General features: G+C 46.2%; 2 protein-coding genes across 6 annotated transcripts in view; one reads left to right on the top strand and one right to left on the bottom strand.

Moving 5' to 3' along the window:
* TRAF7 (TNF receptor associated factor 7) overlaps positions 1–14589 on the top strand; it is a 34310-nt gene extending 19721 nt beyond the window's left edge. For all 5 annotated transcript variants that reach the window (XM_033166601.1, XM_033166603.1, XM_033166600.1 and 2 more), the window contains 15 exons: positions 749–782; positions 2132–2315; positions 3375–3509; positions 4370–4587; positions 5327–5400; positions 5981–6029; positions 6680–6807; positions 8316–8398; positions 9492–9531; positions 9677–9793; positions 10669–10791; positions 10917–11036; positions 11262–11393; positions 12507–12626; positions 13884–14589. In XM_033166601.1, coding sequence (XP_033022492.1) covers positions 749–782; positions 2132–2315; positions 3375–3509; positions 4370–4587; positions 5327–5400; positions 5981–6029; positions 6680–6807; positions 8316–8398; positions 9492–9531; positions 9677–9793; positions 10669–10791; positions 10917–11036; positions 11262–11393; positions 12507–12626; positions 13884–13898 — 1572 coding nt within the window. In that variant the 3' untranslated portion in view covers positions 13899–14589. The remainder of the gene's footprint in view (positions 1–748; positions 783–2131; positions 2316–3374; positions 3510–4369; positions 4588–5326; positions 5401–5980; positions 6030–6679; positions 6808–8315; positions 8399–9491; positions 9532–9676; positions 9794–10668; positions 10792–10916; positions 11037–11261; positions 11394–12506; positions 12627–13883) is intronic.
* A 5589-nt stretch (positions 14590–20178) lies between these two features.
* CASKIN1 (CASK interacting protein 1) overlaps positions 20179–21789 on the bottom strand; it is a 102950-nt gene continuing 101339 nt past the window's right edge. Inside the window, exon 20 of the mRNA XM_033166721.1 lies at positions 20179–21261. Coding sequence (XP_033022612.1) covers positions 21165–21261 — 97 coding nt within the window. The 3' untranslated portion in view covers positions 20179–21164. The remainder of the gene's footprint in view (positions 21262–21789) is intronic.

Below are 21789 nucleotides of genomic sequence, written 5' to 3'. Positions count from 1 at the left end.
GTATACTGCTGCATCATTAAAAAATATCAAAGTGGTTTCCACAATGAAAATAGAAAAACCATACTATAAAACCATTTGAAAAGTTAAAAACTGGTACCAGCCGTTGTGGAAGGATGTATTCTTTTTCAAAAAATATTTTATTAGTTGAATATAAGAACAACATATAATCAAATACAAGCAATCAAATACAGTTTTCCCCTAACCCCCACCCCAAGCCCCAACTACGTCCAGGTAATTACATTAAGGATATATTCTTAATTGCCTGCATAGCCTTTGCAGAGTAGAAAGGGATCTCTATTGGCAGAAAGTTCCACAGGACTTGGTCACTAAATGACACTATTAAGGGTCACTTTCTTGGTTGAACCTTTTTAAAACAACAACAACAACTCTGTGTTGTGATAATAGCATATACCAAGTATATAGTTTTTTAAAAAAGAAAGAAAAGTGGGCTGATAGCTGGCAATTGAGGGATTGGGGATCAAGTATCTGTCAGCAGAACCTCGTTACCTCAAGGAAGATGTCTCAACCATTACCAGCCTTTCTAGCTTCGTGGAATATCCATATTTTGAAAATCCTGCCTGCAGTCCTGGAGAGCCACTGCCAGTGTGTATAGACAATTCTGGGCTAGGCGGACCCAAAGGTCTGACTCAGATCTTAAGGCAACTTCCTGTGCTCCTAGGACTAGATGGAGATTTTGCCTGATCTGGAAAAGTGATTCTTAATGGTCATGCGCTCTCTTTCTTCACAGCACACATTTTGCAGAAGATGTGCCTTAACCTCTGGTAAGTGCTCAAAGACATTCTTTTGCAACATTCTCAGCTGTCTTTTCAGGGGTGGAGGGGGATGTGTGTTTCTTCCTCTTTTGCTTTCTTCTAAAAAATGCAACTTGTGCTTGTATGTCTGCAGCTCTCTTCACCCCTCTGAGAATTCTGTGCCTCCCCTAAAATGCAAATGGTCTGGTCCTGCTTAGCTGATAGATTGTCCTGTTAGCTCTCTTTGAAAAGCACCTTCTCAATTTCATCAGAGCCTCAGAGCTGGTGCTGGGCCACTAGGTTCCAGTCAGTCTTATGCTTAAAAAAAAAGAAATGGGGGGGGGGGTTATGGGAGAAGAAAACCTCTGTCAAAGATGCATAACCAACCATTATTTGCTGATGCTCTATTGATGTTGTTAATTATATTTTAATGAATATTTATGGGTTGATTTTACTGTATTTTGTTTGTTACTTGATATCCTTAATGAAAGTGTTGGTTATAAATATTTCAGTAAATAAGCAAAATCAACCAGCTCTTATACAGTCAAACCTCGGAACTCGAATGTAATCCGTTCCGCAAGACTGTTCGACTTCCGAAACGTTCAACTTCTGAGGCTTGGCTTCTGATTGGTTGTAAGAGCTTCTTGCACTCAAGCAGAAGCCACATCGGATGTTTGAGTTCCGAGGAACGTTCGAAACCAGAACACTTCCAGGTTTTTTGGCATTCAGAAACTGAAACGTTTGGCAATGGAGCCATTCGAGTTCCGAGGTTTGACCGCATACTGTAAGATTGCAAGGCACAAACAATCTGCCTGTGTGGTTGCCGTTCTGCATCTCTGATCGCCTCTTCATGGTGGGTGTGCATGCACCCTACTGCTGCAGGGCTGGGCAAGTTTTTCCTGCTTAGTAACCATTTCCCCATGTGCAGTGTTGTACCCTTCCTCAATAGGAGCAAATGGCAGTCACTCACCCTTGTTTTAAGATGGTTTTGTTTAGCTCCATCTGTGAACATGGCACTTGTTGCAAATTAGGGAAAAAGCAGGTCCCTACCCCAAGGAGCTTACAGCCCCAGTTTTGACAGAAGAGGAAAGGGAGAGATCAGAGTCATGTGATAGATATGCACAAATGCAACTGCACAGGCCTAGGGTTTGCTTTGTTTAGTGCTTGACCTGTGTCAGTTATATTAATTAAGCATATCTTCATAACTACTTCTTGTCCAATAATGTGACATCCGGTGAATGCCAGCTTGCTTGTGCAACAGGGTTTCATGTTCTCCATCCTACCCTGCCCCCCTAGAAAGGTTGGTGACACCCAGTGTGGTGTCTGAACTGACCAATCCTTACATGACGTCGTTGGGGCGCCTGTGTGTTTTCCTGCAGAGAAGTGCCCGGTGGACAACGCCAAACTGACTGTGGTGGTCAACAACATTGCTGTTGCTGAGCAAATTGGGGAGCTCTTCATTCACTGCAAGTACGGCTGCCGGCCCGCTGCAAGTGGCAAGCCTCCAGCCTTTGAGGTGGACCCTCACGGGTGCCCCTTCACCATTAAACTGAGTGCCAGAAAGTAAGTCCGTGTGGAAACTTTTCCCCAAGGAAAACCTCTGCTTTCTAACTTGTTCCCCATATGTTAAGGGGGGTTGTAGGGGTTATGCCTTCATTTTTATGGTGGGTGACCTTCTGAACACCATCAGGTCTTCTACTGTGAAATGGGTATTTTGTGGTGTCCACACCACAGCTTCTTAGATCTCTGGCTGTAAGCCTGACACCAAAAGGCTGGGGAAGGCTGCTTCTTAGCCTGTTATACTAGAGCAGGGGTAGCCAATGCGGTGCCCTGGAGAAGTTGTATGACAACTCCCATCATCCCTGACCATTAGCCATGGTAGCTGAAACTGATGGGAGTTGTGGTCCAAAACATCTGCAGGACGCTGCATCGGTTGCCACTGAACTAGAGGATGAACAGTGTAATGGGAGAGCTTGAAGGGGCCCATTACCTTGCTGCACTACTAGGGGGTGCTGTTTTGCAGGCATCTCAGTTGGTAAGGAACAGAACAACCTTCATCACCCTGGTGCCTTCCAGATGTTTTGGATTCGGAATGGCCATAGCTCAGTGGTAGTAGAGTGTCTGCCTTGCAAGCAGAAGGTCCCAAGTTCAATCCCCGGCATCTCCAGGTAGGGTTGGGAGAGCCTACTGCCTGAAATCCCGGAGAGCTTCTGCCAGTCAGTGTAGACAATACTGAGCTAGATGAACCCAATGGTCTGACTCTGTATAAGGCAGCTTCCTATTACAACTCCCCATCAGCCCCAGCATTATTTTGCTACACTGGGACAGCTAAGATAGTCAACTTTTGGGGGGGTTAGGCTTAGTTTACCCATATGCTCTCTTTCAGATAAACAAAAAGTTACTAAATTTCAGAACCTTCCCTGATCTTTCCAAATGACAAGATCTACACACACACACCCCATGCCATGTTCTAGCCTATCTTACGTGAGGAAGTTGCCCCTGGTGCAGTGGCTGGAACGTGCCCCATATTCCAGCCCCCTTTCACTCATGAGAGTAGCTCAGGGACAGATGATTGTTTTCCTCCTGCTTGTTTGCTAATAATGCGCCATCTTCTTCATCCAGGGACCATGAAAGCAGCTGCGATTACAGACCGGTTCGCTGCCCCAACAACCCCAGCTGCCCGCCACTTCTCAAGATGAACCTGGAAGCGCATCTCAAGGAGTGTGAGCACATCAAGTGCCCCCATTCCAAATATGGGTAAGCAGAGGGGCAGAATCCTGAAGATTTAAACAGGGACCTGCTTGGAACACCTTTTATTCTCTTCTTGTTGTTGTTGATGATGATTTTTGGGGTAAGTGGGAAGGATGTTTTGTTAAGTATGCTATTTGGATGATCACTTTCCAAGTTTAAAAGTGATGGTTTCGATTTTGATTCTTACAAAATTTAATTATATAAGCCGCTTTGGGGCTGTTCCTTTGTAAAACGACTCATGAATGACGACGACAACAATGCTAATGCCAAAGATCAATCCTCAAGCGCTTCCCCATAATGCATTTCTGAGCCCCCATAATGCTCAACTCCATCCTTCCCCAGCCTGGTGCCCTGCAGATGTTTCAGCCCACAACTCTCATTGGCCCCATCTGGGATGCAGTCCAAAACATCTAGAGGACCACTAGGGTGGTGAAGGCCACTATAACTACTCCTTTCCTTTAGGTCAGAGGTCAGGAACCTTGGGCCTAGCGGCTGAATGCAACCCTGGGGGGGCCTTTCTCTAGCTGGTAATTGGTACCCCCCCCCCCAGGCAGTGCTCCTCAATGCTCTCTCTGCACCCTCCTCAAGTGCCTTTGCCTGCCAGGAATGTGTCTTTGAATTGTGTTAATGCCTCTTGCTTGTCTGGATGGAGAGGTGTGTGAGAGTCAGTGCAGAAACCTCTGACATTTGCATGGTTGGAATGGAGCCTACATATAAAGGTAGTAGCCCATTCACTTTTGTTCTGCTCGCTTGTTGCCTCTGGCTCTGCTCACCACCAGCATGTGACCTGCCACCTCCCAATGGTTGCTTTCGGCAGGGGAAATGCAGCCCTCAGGCTTAAAGAAGTCCCTCCATCCCTGCTCTAGGTGTACATTCATAGGAAACCAAGACACATATGAGACCCACTTGGAAATGTGCAAGTTTGAGGGCCTGAAGGAGTTCCTCCAGCAGACAGACGATCGCTTCCACGAGATGCAGGTGGCCATGGCACAGAAGGACCAGGAAATTGCTTTCCTGCGCTCCATGCTGGGCAAGCTCTCGGAGAAGATCGACCAGCTGGAGAAGAACCTGGAGCTGAAGTTTGGTAGGTTCCCCCTCTGATGTGGTGGAGGGAGTTGAGAAAAGCTTTGGGAGGGCATGAGCCAAATCTTCAAGTGACCAAGAATGCCACTAGGCAGCCCTGAAGATGAGGACTCTCCTTTTAAGAGGATTGTCACCTCAAAAAGGTGTTTGGGACTTTTCAGTTAAGAGAAAAGACAAGTAAGACATGACAGAAGTTTGTAAAATTATGCACGGCATGGAGAAAGTGGATAGAGGAAAGTTTTTCTTTCTCACAACACTAGAATTTGTTGGCATCCAATGAACCCAAATGTTGGATGCTTCAGGATGGAAAAAAAAAGTTCTTAACACAGCACATAGTTAAAACTATGGAACTCACTCCTATTGGAGGCAGTGGTGGCTTTAAAAGAGGATTATGCAAATTCATGGAGGAGGAAACTACCAATGGCTACTAGCTACAATGGCTGTGATCTGGCTCCATGACCAGAGGCATTATGCTTCTCAATGCTAGTTGCTGGAAGCTGCAGGAGGGATGAGTGCTCTTGCGCTCAGGTCCTGCTTCAGGGCTTCCCATAGGCACCTGGTTCAGTATAATATTTATGACCAGTAGGACTTAAAAGGAGTGGGATTATGGGGTTGGGGTGGCCTGTACAGTTGGAAATACTAAGCAAAATTTTAATACATGTGTGCGCACGCACACACCTACACCTGAATTTGCTTTTAGAAATTACAAGCTCTTTTCTCCCAATTTTGTCACTCTTTAGATGTCCTGGACGAGAACCAGAGCAAGCTGAGTGAGGATCTGATGGAGTTCCGGAGAGACGCTTCCATGCTGAACGTGAGCATTGCTGCTTGTAATGCAGAGTCTGCAAGCTCAGAGTGCCCTTTGGGCATAGAGGCAGCAGAGCAACCCCATGCAGTTCTGCCTCCCGCCTGGGTCTGAAGAGGGAGGTGGGGAGCTCTTTTGACTTGCCTCTGCCCCCCTGGGGCTCTCAGAGTGGCTGTTGGAGGCAGAGCAAAGTGACATCCCTCCAGCTGTCTTGGGCGGTCTGAGCTTTGAGCACCTCTGGTGCACTGAGACAAAACAAGATGCTCTTCCCTTCCCTTCAGGTTGATGGTTAGTTGCATGGGTTTATTTTCTGGCTCCCTTCCCAACTCCAACAACACCCTCCCCTGCTCTGTTTGAGACATAGGATGAAGTTTGGAAGAACCCTGTACCCCTTGGGGGAAATGGGAGTCCTAGCAATGACAAATTTTTGATGGTCCGTAAGGCCAGCTAAAGTTTGTCAACCCCAAATGTATCATCTTGCTACCTTACCATTGGCCTCACCCCTTGAGAGTGATGGCTTCCCAGACATTTCCGCTCTCATGTGATTATGGCTGCTCTGGCCCTAACCTGCCTTAACTTGCTGTTTTAGGATGAGCTGTCCCACATCAATGCTCGGCTGAACATGGGAATCTTGGGCTGTGAGTATCCTGTTCTTTCTCTCCCCAAGCACTGGCAGAATTTCTTTGTTTCTGAATTTTGAGGTTTTTTGTTGGTTGGTTGGTTTGCTTGCTTGATTCCAAACTGTGCAGATGCCCTGAGAACTGCCTCCCATTGAATGAGGGCAAGGGTAGGTTGCAAATGCAAGGACATATTAGTAGGTTTAATTGGACCATCTTAGATCTGAGTAAGATTATGCCAGGCTTCCAATTTTACAAAAGTTTTCCAGGGAGGCCTGGAAAGCCTCAGGCTTATGGTGGAGCAGTTTGGACAAACACTGGCTGTCATATACAAGCATACACTAGCTTTAAAGAAGACCTTAGGAGATACAATATTTGGTTTCCACTGAAGCAATAGTTGCTTGTTGATAGTGCAACAGTAATTGTTATAAGAGGGCTGCTGGGCGGGATAGACCCACCATGGTTTGATCCTGCAGCCCTGTTCTTATGTAGGAATAGCTTCTTAGCACCCTCCCCAAATAGCAGTTCAGGGGGTTCTGCCTATAGAAAGCAATGGCAGTGTAACTAGCTTCAGGTGTGTAAGTCAGTGCTTCCTAAGAGGACACTGATCCTTGGCAGGGGTCCTGCTCTCATGCTGCTGGTATTGCCTTCTTCTTCCTCTCCCCCTGCAGCATATGACCCCCAGCAGATCTTCAAGTGCAAAGGCACTTTTGTTGGTCACCAGGGCCCTGTCTGGTGCCTGTGTGTCTACTCCATAGGGGACTTACTCTTCAGCGGCTCTTCAGACAAAACGATTAAGGTAAGAGCTGCTTGTTTCTGAGCTTGCACTGGAGCCACAAGGAACCTCCAGTCTGCAAGGTTGAGGCAGTCTCAGTGGGGTTGTTGTTGTTGTTGTTTAAAAAAAAACTTTGCATGTTGCTATTCCTCAGGTGGTCATTTGCAGCAAGCTGTGGAACTAAGGAACTGAGCACCTCCTTTGTTTATGAGGAGCAGGCAAAAGACTGAAAACTGAAGTAACCATTAACATGACAGTGGTACCTCGGTTTAAGAACAGCCCTGTTTACGAGCTATTCAGTTTATGAACTCAGCAAGACCAGAAGTAGTGTCCTGGTTTGCGAACTTTACCTCGGTCTAAGAACAGAATCTGAACAGTGGAAGGGCACCGGCGGCTGGAGGCCTTATTAGGTAAAGCGTGCCTGGGTTTAAGAACAGTTTCGGTTTAAGAATGGACTTCCGGAACGGATTAAGTTCGTAAACCGAGATACCACTGTATAGTAAACAGATGAAAATTATTATGTATTCTGAAAATTATTACTCCTCCCCCAGTCCTCCACGGTGCCAAGCGGACATAAAACACTTGTTTCCATTAAAAGAGCTGAGAAAAAGAGGGGTTGGGGTGGGGAACTTATATTCAGTGAATACTACATGACTTTAATCAGCCTCATTTTCTCAGTTTCTGCTTCATATTTGTCATAAACTACTAAAAATGGAAAGTTTGCCTGAATTTGAAACAAGCTTCCAAGTGTGGAGTCCTGGCTCTTAGGACGGGAAAGGATACTGCAGGTCTCTAGTCAGCCATGTCATTTTAACAGGGTACACCAGGGGTCAGCAAACTTTTTTAGCAGGGAGCCGGTCCACTGTCCCTCAGACCTTTGTGGGGGGCCGGGCTATATTTTGAAAAAGGAAAAAGAAAAGAACGAATTCCTATGCCCCACAAATAACCCAGAGATGCATTTTAAATAAAAGCACATTCTACTCATGCAAAACCACGCTGATTCCCAGACCATCTGCAGGCTGGATTTAGAAGGCGATTGGGCCAGATCCGGCCCCCGGGCCTTAGTTCGCCTACCCATGGGGTACACATTTAGATCCAAGCAAGGAGTTGGAAGGGAGGGTTGAGCACTTCTCAGAGCAGCTATGTGCTATAATCCTCTCCTTCTGGAATTACCTCTCAGTAGAAGTGCATTTGCAAAGCCTTCTGAGTATGAACCAAGGAAGGGCATGACAACAAAACCACTCGTTTCTTCTGCCCTGCCCTTGGGCTCCCTGCTCCCTGCCAAATATCTGTCACAGTGAGAACTGCTAGGGATTGCATTTCTCTGTTTCTGGCTCCCTGGGAAAACCTGCCTATTCACTGACTTTCCTGGAATGGCTTATCTTGGCCTGAAAGTCGGGAAAGCAGGTGCTCAGATGACAGGCAACCTGCTTCCTGCCTTCCCAGCTGTGGCATATCGGCTGACTTCCTGCCCTGGTTCCTGGTTGCTCTGTAGCCCAGTCACATGACTCCCCCCTTCTGTTTCCTGTTAGGTGTGGGATACCTGTACCACATACAAGTGCCAAAAAACCTTGGAAGGCCACGATGGGATAGTCCTGGCTCTCTGCATCCAAGGGTGAGTCAGAGCGGCTACCCTTTCTTTTCTGCGGCTGCTTGTGTGCTGAATCCACACAGGAAAATATTGGGTTTGAGAACGACTCCTGATTGCATAGAGGTTTTACAAGTGCTCTCGTAACATGGCATTTGCTGCTGCTCCAGTTATTCAGTTGGGCAAACTGAGCTTCTAGTGGTAACTCTGGAAATTTCCTTCAGGCAAATCCATCTCCCTTTATTCAGGGCTGTGTAGATTAAAATTCTCCAAGAAAGACTGAATTCTGTATGAATTGTGCCAATAGAGCCGCATTGCACATTTTTTTTTGTTACTTTCCATAATTCTGGTTTTGCTATGGGGGGGGAAGGGGGGTGTTCATATGCTATGCAGGGCAGCTCCAACCCCTGATCTCTGGAAATCCTCACCATTCTCTCTCACTTCTGAGGCTTCAGCAGCCACTTTCCTGCATCTTTTCACAGCTATGAATGCTAGAGAGCCAGTGTGGTGTAGTGGTTAAGAGCGGTAGACTCGTAATCTGGTGAACCGGGTTCGTGTCTCCGCTCCTCCACACGCAGCTGCTGGGTGACCTTGGGCCAGTCACACTTCTTTGAAGTCTCTCAGCCCCACTCACCTCACAGAGTGTTTGTTGTGGGGGAGGAAGGGAAAGGAGAATGTTAGCCGCTTTGAGACTCCTTCGGGAAGTGATAAAGCGGGATATCAAATCCAAACTCTTCTAGAAAGGTGCTTATTTTTTTATATGAAAGTTAAGCTTCTCTGGAAGATAAAATTTCCAGCTGATCATTTGCATTGGGCATTTTAGTCTGTGTTCGAGGGGAATCCCATGCCTCTTAGCGTAGGCTTGCCAATAACATCATCAAAGTTAGTAGTCCACAAGATTTTCAGACTTACCTACCCACACTTGCCTATATCAATCACATCACTAGCAGCCTGAAGATAACAAACAGCTCTCTGTCTCTCTTGAGCAAACCTCCGCTGCCTGATTGCTTGGAAGTGGTTGTTGCTCACCACAAGCACCCAGGCCAAACCAGCTGTGCTTTCTCGTCTTCGGACAGTTTTCTTAACGCTCCCTGAAGGTCTTTGTTTCTCTTTTGCCCAGGAATAAGCTGTACAGTGGCTCTGCTGACTGCACCATCATTGTAAGTATCCAAGTCTGGGAAGGGCCTGGCTCTTACTTTGTTGAGGGTGGAGAGGGAGTCTGTGGAAAAAACTCTTCCTCTTTGTGCTGTGGAGGGCATGGCCAGGAACAATTTTACACGTCCTGCCTTTTTGTAATCTTTGCAGGTCTGGGATATTCAAACCTTGCAGAAAGTTAACACTATCCGGGCCCATGACAACCCTGTCTGCACGCTGGTCTCCTCACACAACATGCTTTTCAGTGGCTCCCTAAAAGCCATCAAGGTACCATTTAGGATTGGGTCCTCCAGCCAAAGAAGGCCCCCAGACCATCCCTCCTTCTTTCCCAACTCCTGGCTTCCAGGCCACCTTTCCTCAACCCTCATCCTCCACTTCTTAATTCTGACTTTTTTTTCCTTAAATCTCTCTTCACTGTTGCTGATTCCTCCTCCAGTTACCCCATTCCCTCATCTAGCAGGCTGTACTAATTTCCCTCACCCCCTTTGACTGTACCACTCAAGAAACCTGTGGTTGAGCAACAGAGAGATTCCCACTTCTTATGTATTATAATACATTTACAGTCGTACCTTGGATCCCGAACCGCTTAGTTGCCGAACATTTTGGCTCCCAACGATCGAAAACCAGAAGTGAGTATTCTGGTTTTCAAACTTCTTTTGGAACCCGAACGTCCAACGAGGCTTCCGCAGCTTCCAATTAGCTGTAGGAGCTTCCTGTAGCCAATCAGAAGCCGCGCTTTGGTTTCCGAACGTTTTGGAAGTCAGAAGGACTTCCGGAACGGGTTACGTTTGACTTCCAAGGTACGACTGTGTATTCCACACTTCTGCTAAGGTGCTAAGAGAGATGTACATGGTTCTCTCCATTCACCCTTTATCCCCACAGAAACCCTGTGAGGTAGGTTAGACTGAGGGATGGTGACCCAAGGCCATTCTGTGAACTCTCAGTCCCTCTCTTCTTGCTTTCTCTCTCTCACACACAAGAGAGAGCGCTATTTGCAGTTTGGTTCGCTTGTGAGATGTTATGCTGTAGCTTGTCCATAGATTGATCTATGGAGACGTGGTGGGAGGGTGGGCAGATGAGCAGAGACTAAAAACCAACCTTCTGCTCAAAGGTATGATTCTGCCTGTCCTTCTGGTCTCCAGGTCTGGGACATCGTGGGCACTGAGCTGAAGCTGAAGAAGGAGCTGACGGGCCTTAACCACTGGGTCCGTGCACTGGTGGCATCCCAGAATCACCTCTACAGTGGCTCCTACCAAACGATCAAGGTATGTGCACTCCCAGATTCCACACCCACCCATTCCATCCCCCCAATATGCGCATAATTGTCTGCTGCCATTTTTCTTTTCAACCCAGGCACATCAGTCTTCCCTCCCATCTTTTTCTGCCCTAGATCTGGGACATTCGGAACTTGGAGTGTGTACATGTCCTGCAGACGTCGGGTGGGAGCGTCTACTCTATCGCTGTCACCAACCACCACATTGTCTGCGGCACCTATGAGAATCTCATTCACGTAAGGGTGGCGGGGGCTTGGAGTCAGGGGTGCAAAGGTGCTGGGGTTTTGCATTCTACACAGGTGGGTGGGGGGACCCCACCCCCACACTGTGGCCTCTCCATCCCTTTGTGGTGCTTGGCAAGCCAACACTGGCAGAACGAAAGCTCTGGCAGCGGGAGATCTTTGCTGTTTCCATGCAGGTTTGGAAGGTAATCCTAGGTCCTCACTTCCTCCCGATTCCAGGTGTGGGACATTGAGTCCAAAGAGCAGGTGCGTACCCTGACGGGACACGTGGGCACCGTGTATGCCCTGGCGGTCATCTCCACGCCAGACCAAACCAAAGTCTTCAGCGCTTCCTATGACCGGTCATTGCGGGTATGTGAGGCGCTGCTAGCTGGGGCAGAGGGATGTGCTTTGGGGAGGAAATGGAGGCTGGCTATTATTATTATTAGTAGTAGTAGCAGTAGTAGTAGTAACATTTGAATAGGGAGTGGGTTGATCAGGTTAAACCAGTATTTTTCAAAACTGCCATTCAGGAATGTGTTTAAACTAGATTTAAAAGGAAAAAATCTGGAACTATGCAATTAATTTGGAAATCAGTAAGGGGGGGAATGAGGAAGTCATTGCAAGAAGTAAAGATTGGAAACTAAAGGACTGGCCTGGGAGGAGGGTCAGTTACAGGTGGTGATTTGGAAAATATGTGGTTAAATATTAAATGATTTTTGCTACCTCTGTGAGAGGGGGGTTTGGTGTTTGTTGTTCCCCTCGGTGAGAGAGGGGGGAGTTTGGAATGTTTAACCATGTATTGTAATGTATTGGCTTTAATTGGTGTGTTAATTGGAAAATCTAATAAATTCTTTAAAAAAAAACAAAAAAAAAAACTGCCATTCAGGGGGGTGGAAGAGTGGGGGAAGCAGTATGGCTATTGGTGTCCAAGCAGTGTCTCCATGGTATGATTGGCAATAGGGAAATCCCAGCCGTTTCACCAGGGTCACAACAGAGAGCTAACTCCTTCTCACAGCACATAGTTGAACTATAGCACTTGTTCCCACAGGAGGCAGTGATGGCCACAAACCTAGATGGCTTGAAAAGAGGGGTAGACAAATTCACGGAGTGTAAGGCTCTTAGCCAGGATGGTTATGCTCTGCCTCCACAGTTGGAGGCAGCAGTGCTTTTGAATAGGAGAGATGGCTCTTGTGCTTGAATCCTGCTTGTGGGTTTACCACAAGGATCTGGTTGGCCACTGTGAGAACAGGATGCTGGACTAGATGCGCCACAGGCCTGATCCAGCAGGCTCTTCTTATGTCCGTACCCTGTAAGTGTGCTTGCAGAGTAGTCTGTTATAGTTCTCATGGCCTGAATTTAAGTGTGCTTCAAAAATCCTTGATACTGATAGGAGGGAGTGGGGTGGGACAGAGCCTGATGGTGCTAGCCCGGAGCATTTTTGAAGCACTTCATTCCTGATAATAGCTTGTGTTCTGTGCCCAGGTATGGAGCATGGATAACATGATCTGCACTCAGACTCTGCTACGCCACCAAGGCAGCGTCACAGCACTGGCTGTCTCTCGGGGTCGCCTGTTTTCTGGTGCTGTTGACAGCACGGTTAAGGTAGGTCCGCGATGTGTTCAGGGGTGTGCGCAGCATTGAGCAGGAGGGAACAGCATCACGCCCCATGAGGCAGGCAGGTTGTTGAGCAGGTTTAGCTGTCGGAGCACTGCTACTCCCCGAACCCACCAGCACCTTCACACCAGAGTTCCTTATACTGCAGATATGCATGTGGCAGAAAAGGTGGTGTGGGTCCATGAATGTGAGCCAGTGGCCTGTTGCAGAGAACCTTCCTTCTAGCATAGGAAAATGTAGAAAGTTATTGTCCAGCGCGAGAGGGCTTTTTCCCTTTCTTATCTGATTGAGCAGGGGGGGAACTTGGATCAAGCTATTCCAGGTGCCTATCTGTTTGCTGTGGTTTGCAGGATAAAGAGCTTGCTGCAGCAACAGTGTACTGCTGAATCCTGTCTCCCTGGAGTTCTGATAGTCTAGCACAGCTTTCACAGCATGTCTGTGCTGTGGCTGAGAGGAGTTCTGCCCTAAAACACCTGGAAGAGACTAGAAGAGGCTGGTCTAGCATGCCTCTGCCCCATGAGTTGGGGTAGACTGCCTGGACCACTCAATCCCCAAGCAGTTTGTGCTCTTTTGCTCATTCCTCAGCACTAGCCCAACCAGATCATCTGATTGGTAATTTGCTTAGTTAGGTTGTATCTCTGATTATTAATTTTTTTAATTTTTGCTAAGGGCCCAAGTCCTGGCTGTCCCTCCCCCTCTGTAACCTCGTAGGGCCCTCCCTCCAAGCACTTACCCATATATGATGTGTAGCTTTAAGGCAGCCTTTGTCAACCTGGTGCCCCCCAGATGCTTGGGACTAAAACTCCCATCATCACTGTGCTGACTAGGGCTCACAAAAGTTGTAGCCCAAAACATCTGGAGGCCCCCAGGTTGGGGGAAGACTATTTAAGGGCAAGATTTCTGCAGCAGATTTCTCTTGAGTTGGCAACTTTGTGGAAGCAGCACATTCCCAGAGAGCAGCCTTCCATGAGTTGTTGCAGAGCCCCGGAATGGTTTATTCTCATAAGCTGATGGCTTGGTCAACCTTCTGCCTACTTGGCAGTGCAAAAACCGTTGCAGTTATCATGCATACGTCAGGGGTAGATGTGGCTGGTGTGCAGAGGGGAGATGGATGGATCACAAGTTGTGTGGACCTCACTGGTAGATCTGCTGGTTTGAACCCCTGTGGGGTATTGTCTGCATCTAACCTTGCAGCAGATTGGCCCTCTCTTGCGCAGGCCCTACTGACTTTCCTTCCTGCTGCAGGTTTGGACATGCTAGTGGGTGCCACTGCCTGCTTGTGGACGGCAGACTACCAAATAATCCTCCGGCTCACACGTCGTCCTGCTTCCTTGTGCTCCGACGCTCCTCCCACTGTGCGCGCCAGCCGTGAGCGAGCTTCACAGCCCACGTACCTCAGCACTGCCACCCCTGACGCAGCAGGCCCTGTCCCAAGCAGGGCTGTTTGGAGATAAAGCTCGCAAGGCCACATCACAGCGGCACCGTTTCTGATGGAACAAGTAGGGCACTGCAGCCTCAAGACAGCAGCGTTTGGGTGAAGTGGGATTAGATTGATGATCCAGGTGTGAGCACCCACAATGCACCTTTGCCAACAGCAGTGCCAGAGCCAAGGATTGGGGGTGAAGGGGAGAAGACCCCTCTCTCTTCTGGCATTTAAATGTATCTGCTAAGCTCTTTCATTTGTGCCCACCGCCAATGATAAAGACCAGTTTTCCCCTCATGTAACCAGGTACGATTTTTATGTCTCAAAGATTCCCATCCCTCACATCAGGTACCGCAAGGCCATCCATTCACAGCATCATGTCATAACGGCACCAAGCCCCCAATGGTTTAAAACAAAAACAGGGAGAGCCCACTGTTGTGTTTTTACTGACATTTTCTACTGTTTTTAAGATTGTGATATAGATTTGGATTATTTCTTCCTTGACAATAAAAGTGGACCATTGTTTTAGGCCAGCATGAGTTATTGACCAGCTTGGAGCATCTTAGCAAAAGGAGTGTAACGTCTCTTTGATAGTTAACCTACCTTACAGACCCAGCTCAAGATCAGAGACAAGCGATTTCAAAGTTTACTAGCCCACCTATGGGTACTTCTGTGCCTACTAGCTAGTGAATTTGACAATTTTGTTTCCCCACTTTATTACACAAGTATTGCAGAGAAATGGCAGAAGACATGGATTTGCTTCTTTGAAGGTGTACATCATGCCACCAGCTGTCAAAGGTGGAATGCTCCAATAATAGCATAGGGGATGTGCACATTCGCCCTTGTCAAGAAACCCTTGTGTTGATGCCAGAGCTGAAATGAAACCTCTTATCTTCATATCTTTGCAGACTATGTGCTGCACCATGGAGGATAGTTTTGGCCTTTATGCACTGTTTGTGAGCTTCCCAGAAGATCTAGATCTTGGGTGCTGATTTGGTCCCACTTTTGGAAATCAGAAGTGGCTATTGTTAAAAGTTGGTGTTTTAATACGTTTGTAGGTGGATGTTGGCTGTGGAAATGAAATGAAAACAGGTGCCCATCCCCTCCCTTCCTCCCCAAGCACCAGTTTGTTGAACTTTGTGGGTGCATGAAAGCAGGGAAAATCTGGCCTCAGCAAGGTGAGAGAAGCAGAGAGGCTGGAATGCTCAGTAAGTAGACAGAGGAGAGCCAGTGTGGTGTAGTGGTTAAGAGTGGTAGACTCGTAATCTGGGGGACCGGGTTCGTGTCTCCGCTCCTCCACATGCAGCTGCTGGGTGACCTTGGGCTAGTCACACTTCTCTGAAGTCTCTCAGCCCCACTCACCTCACAGAGTGTTTGTTGTGGGGGAGGAAGGGTAGTGAAAAGCGGGATATCAAATCCAAACTCTTCCTCTTCTTCTTCTTCTCTCTCCCTCCCTTTTGACCATCAAATGTGTGAATCACAGAACTGCAAAGTTGGGATGGATCCAAAGGCCCATCTAGCCCAACCCCTGCAATGATGGCACAATGTGAAGGAGGCTAGCTCTGCCGACTGCTGAACACTTTTGTGCTTTGTTCCACTAGATAGGGATACCAAGCGTCTAAATCACCAAGACCCACCTTTTTGACTGGCACTCAGCATCTATTCCCAGTTAAGTACAGTTCAGACTTTCCCCCCTTCCCTCCTTTGGCTGCAGCCAAAACAAGAGTTTCACAGGACCAGACAATTTGGACATTTATTAAGCACTGATGGCCATCAGTGCATCCACAGCGCCGCCTACCTGTCTATTGTAAAATTGCAGCATGAGCCAATCGCTCAGCACCATAGCGTCCTTGCATGCACCCAGCGGTTTAGCACCTCATGGAAAACTGCCTTTGGAGGTTGTTTCCCAATAAAAAATATTGTTAGTGTTAACGTCATGTTATGTATAGTCATGGCAAGCAAGGAGGGCATCTTCCCCATGTTCTTAAGTATTTGTACCCAGACAACTTCTATTTTTTTCCTTTTTTCCTTTTTTTTTTAAATAGGAGCAAATATTTTTTACAGCACCACAAAAGCCATCAAATATTATCATAATACAGGTGGGGATGCAAGAAGCAAGGAAAGGAGGCTGGCAGCGAGATGCATAGCTTTGACAGAAATGGGAAAAATACAATACAGTTTCCATAACTTAATAATAAAAAATATATAATATATATATATAATATATATAATATGTATATATCCAGCATTAGAATCTTGGAATATTCTTTCTTTTCTTTTTTAAGATACATTATCTTTCTTTTTAATTTTTTTTTTTTTTTACAACAGGTATCTTCATGTTGTCGTTTTATTTATTTATTATTTATTTTAATGTAAGAAATTTCAAAGTTGTGCCAGACACATTTTGGAGATCAGCAAAGACAGAGCTATCTGTGCTTGAGAAAAGAAACGAGCGTCACCACTCAGACATAGACACCTGGATTTCAAATAAACAGAAACAAACAAACAAAAAATACCCACAGCGCCAGGGAACCATAGGTTATGATTTTCCAGAAAAAAAAGAAAAAAAAGCCAGTTCTAAAAACAAAACAAAACTGGATTGACTCCCATTTGTACAATGATATACAACTGTGCATACATTACCTACTTTCACACACATGCATTTAAACACGCACACGCATATACACACATGTTGCTGCTCACACACACACACACACACCCCAACTTAAAAACAGAAACTGCCGTACAGAAATGAACACACTGAGAGGTGAGATTTAACAAAAATTCTGAAAACAAGGCACATCCTTTGATTTTTGTTTAAAACTGTAAAAATAAACATAGCAACCAAAAAATCCCATATAACAGAAACGTAATATTTTTGCACACTTTGAAACAAGATAAACTGTACCTTTTTAAAAAACATTGTGCTACTCTTAAATGATGTCACCACAAGACACACAGCTTATTATAAGTCTAATAGTCAAGCTAAACTCCAGTTCTTTCAATTTTATCTCTTAAAACTGTTTAATATACAGTTGATAATATTTTAAAATCTTTTTAATATATATTAAAGTCCTTTCATATTTTTTTTGTTAATTATCTCTGGGGGTGGGTGGGAAATCCATTCTTAAATAATTTCTTTCCAATAAATTAATACTTCTTTTATATAGCTTATTTTTCTCATCCCTTTATCACACGCCAAAGGGGACAGAAAATTGTTTTGCTTTTGTTTTCACATGTAAGAACATTCATAAACATGGCTGTTGCGAGAGGAGGAGAGACCCTCTACCAAAGCAATAATAAACTCAACAACAGAACCCAACTCTGCTTTTTCCCCAGCCTGTCACTACACTGGCCCTATGTAGCAAAAGCACAGGCATCAAAATCAAGTGGGTTTAAGAGGCTCGGTGGTCTTGCTTGGAAAAGTAGTCATGGTGCAGGACGGCTGGAAGGGGGTTCTCCTGAGTTGTTGATCTGACCTGATTGGTTGAGATTCACGAGTGGACCATCCCTCAAGCCAAGGCGGGGCGCTGCCCCCGTTTTCTTGTCTTACAGATTTTTAAAAAAATGAAATGAGCTGCAAGTAAAGAGAACAAATAGGAAAGAGAGAGAGAGAGACTGACACAGACAGTTACTAAACATTAGAAGTGGTTGAATGGTGAGGTGATATTAAAAAAAGGATGACTTTGGACCTAAGAAGAGGTAGAGCCTCAGAGGCTCACAAAGTTTCATGCACAAGGCATATAATGTCATCATTTGGCCTCAAAACTGCAGGGAGAACAATTCCCCAAGTAATTACTTGCTTAGGAAGAAGGGTCCAGCTGCTTTTGGTGTGAACAGAAGGGGGTTCCTTATCTTAAGAGGAAGCCTGAAGGCCCACAGCAACCGAAATCTCTGATCCAATGATAGCTTTTCTCTCTCCATCACTGCCAGATGATTTCTGGTGCTTATACAGCTATGGATCCAAAGGCAAGATGGAACACAAGGGAGCAACATTTAGAGAAAGATATGGCAATGGTGCAAGTGTTAGCAGCAACAGGAAGAGAGCAGAACAGAATTAGATGTTTGAATGACCGAAAGAGTCCAAAAGCTTATAGGGGCAATATGAACTAAATGTAAACCTTGCTGCACATTAAAACCCCCAGAGATTACAGCACCGAGACTGAAGCTGCAATGAAGAGAGGCCTTTTTGGACTTGTCTTGGTGAAAAATGGCTGTAGTCCTTGTGGTGGTTTTAAAAGGAAGAGTGCCCACAAGGGAAGGATGAAATGCAGCAGGCCAAAGACACTTAAAAGGCAGCCAGGGCTCAACTGTAGGAAATGCATTTCAACTGCTGAAAACAATTGGGTCTGGGCAGAATGTCATTCCAAGGATCTCCAAAATCTCCTTCGATGGAAGACACTACAGGCCAGTCATCACAACCAAACCAGTAACCTTGAAATACTTGCCAAAAGGTTTACTTAAGTCATAATAGCGCCCACTGCCAGTATAGCTTCCAGTCCAACAGGACAGAATAAAACTTGGGTTCATGCTTGCCCACTGTCATAAAGAATGCATGATAAGCTAGTCAACTTTGGTGCTGCGACACTCTCTGAAATGACCTCCAGTTCCACCACCACCACTTGGTTCCCTCTCCTGGTAAACGATTCAAGTATCCAACCACCAAGATTAACATAAGACTGGATTCTCATAGGGGACAGTTTTACCTTGCCAAGAAATGCCCCAGGAAGGAAGAAGAGGAGTATTCCATTGCTGCTTTAAGAAGAGAAGAATGCACCGGGAGAGTGGATAATCCATTATTGGGGATTCCAAGATTGTGCTTCTTTTTGAGAATGACACGGGCCCATGATGCGGCAGCCGGGAAGAACTTTGTGTGCCATGTGTTAACAGCTGTGGACCAATCCAAAGGGAGCCACTATGCTACTCCCATGATGCTTTGAGCATTCAGAGACTGGCTTTCATTCCTTAACTCCCTGCAATGTACAAAGATCCCCACTGCAACTAATAGCAGAACAAGGGGACTTGCAGGGAGCTCAAGACCAATTCAGTCTACATCCTACAAACCTTCTGGATAACCTTGCAGCCTTTGAGGCACCTGGAACCCAACCTTCTGTTGAGAAGATCCTTCCCCATAAACAGCTACAATGCTGAGAGCCTCAACCTTGCAAGGGCCATAAGCCAGAAAAGAACCAAGCAAGACACAATGTTGGGCACTGGCGGAACAGCTTTGCCTCGCTGCTGGTGGTCCCTCTCTCCCAACACCCAACAGCTCTCAGGTTGGTTAGGATATTGCAAGAGTTGACACTAGACAGGTGGTGCAGACACAGATGCGTTTTTCATAGTTGTACAGCACACCAAAAGTTGCTGCGCCTTTGGTGGACCTTCCTGGGAGACTGCCCTTGTCAGCACTTGCTCAGACCACACAGAGCTGCCTCTACAGGGGTCATCATCTCCACGTCAGGCCTCTCTTAGCTAGCAAGCCACCGTCCTCAGCACTACAAGTTGTTGTGTGTCCACAATCCGCTGAGAATTGCAACTGAGATACAAGTTGAGAGTCAGAGGCTGAAATCACATCCCAGCTAACTATTGCAATTCACTCGCCTTGGCAGAACCAATTTGGATAGTTGGGGTGCAACCATTATTGCATTTGGAACAACGGAAATGGAAGCGGCAGGGGAGTCCTCTTTTACCAAACTCCTGCTAGACTACAAAACTACCACTGGCCCCTGCTCAGTGCTGCTGCTTCTCCACCAAAAGCTCTGCAAGATCAATACATTATATTGCCCATGTCTGTTTACTGCCTCCTTAATTCTGCCCCACTTCCTGTTCCTCCCGGGAATAACCACTAGACAGTACTGTCTAACCAATAGACAGTACTTAAGGAGGGCTGCGTTGTCTAAATCAACAACAAACTCTTTGGAAACAAGTGCCTTGAAGTGAGAGAGAATGCAACCAAAGTCTCTCATGCTCATAACCCCAGCTGCCCTAAGGATAGAGAGATATATGTATATCTTTAAAAAAAAAAATTGGGAATAAATATTCATTTATGGCAGCTCCTGAAGCCACCAGGGACATATTTACAGGGGGGTTTTTTGGCCAGGATTATTAATTTTTTTCCCTTTTCCCCCATTTCCCCTTTTTATGTTTCAACACTGTATCAATCATGCAAATGTACCAAAGCTTTTGCGCGGCCCTTGCCAGGAACAATACTTTTTTTTTTCAAGGCAAACAAACAGGAGAAGAAGAAGAAGAAGAAAAAGGAGCTTATTTCTCAAATGGGACTCGTTTAACGGAACAGAACTTCTTACAGTCACAGCTTCATTATCACCAGGAGAAGACGAACACCTTTCGGGACAAAGAAACGAAGCATGCAGCTAGCCGAAAGCCTCCTCGACTCAACGGCTTCCCTTGGGCATTCTCCTGCCCCACCTTTTCCAGCGCTTCCCAATAACGGCAGATGGGCACAGGAACCAAGACAGCAGCACAGGAGAGAGAGGACAGCGGTGCTCAGTCAAGGAACAATACCAACATGGAAGGCAAGAAGAGTTTCACTAAGACGAGATTCCACCCCAAACAGAAAACATGAAGAACCAGAGAAGACTCCATAGTTATTTGTGCCACATTTTGATAACACACTGGGGGACTGGTTGGTTGGGAGAAGGGGGTGAGGGCAGGAAATACTTTCCAAATTAAACGAGGGGACACAAATTTAACCGAGTGGAGTAGATTTGCCTGAAGATAGTCTTGCAGGTAACGGAAGCTCCTGCCCCAGGCATACGGCTTTTTGCTTCATTCTTAGGAGGAGAATTGAAGTCACCTTGTATTCCCCAAAGTAAACAGGTGTTAAAGGAAGGAAGGAGAAAAATAACAGCGCAAGAGCGGCTCCTCTTTCCTTTTCTTCGCCGCTTCCACAAAACTGGTCTCCAAGCCCCAAGAAAGCCTTCCCCAAGCATCTGGGTTTGTTTCAGCACAATCCTGAGGTAACCTTATCTTTGTGCAAACCTCAAAAGATGAAAGAGGAGGAAGGGAAGATCTTAATGGAGATGATTGTGCCCTTGTGCCCATGGCAGATCCTGAGGTTGGCTGCGATTGTTTCCCAGCTCTCATTCCAACATGGCATCCAGTTGGTCCGCAAGGTCGTCGAACATGCTGCCGATGTCATCGAGAATGCTGACTGTGCTCTTGGATTCTGCGGTGGAACTGAGGGCAAAGGACACCGGCATGAGTTAAGAGAGCACAAGGAAGACCCACTTTTCTCACTGCACAACTTTCTACAATCTCCCATGCCTACTAGCTTTTAGTAGCCCTCTCCTCCATGAATTTGTCCAATCCTCTTAACAAACTTGGTGGCCATCACTGCTCCCTGTGGGAGCGAATTCTAAAGTCACAACTGCACTTTGTGACGAAGGACTTCCTTTTGTCTCTCCTGAATCTTCCAAAATTCATCTTCATTGGATGTCTAGAACTCACAGACATCAAATGAAACTGAATGTTGGGAGATTCAGGAGAGACAAAAGAAAGTGTTGTGAGAGAGACAGAAAAACTGTTCTCTATCCATTTTTTCGATGCCATACATCATTTTATAAACTTCTATCATTTCACATGGACTGATCAATTAACATACCTTGCCCTCCACCCACTGAAAATTATTAATTCATTCATTCATATGCCACCCATCTCACTGGATTGCCCCAATCACTCTGGGCAGCTTCCAACAAATTAAAACAC

Source organism: Lacerta agilis, chromosome 13 (genome assembly GCF_009819535.1).
Source record: "Lacerta agilis isolate rLacAgi1 chromosome 13, rLacAgi1.pri, whole genome shotgun sequence".
NCBI classification, from domain to species: Eukaryota; Metazoa; Chordata; class Lepidosauria; order Squamata; family Lacertidae; genus Lacerta; species Lacerta agilis.
This window is presented reverse-complemented; position numbering and strand designations above follow the sequence as displayed.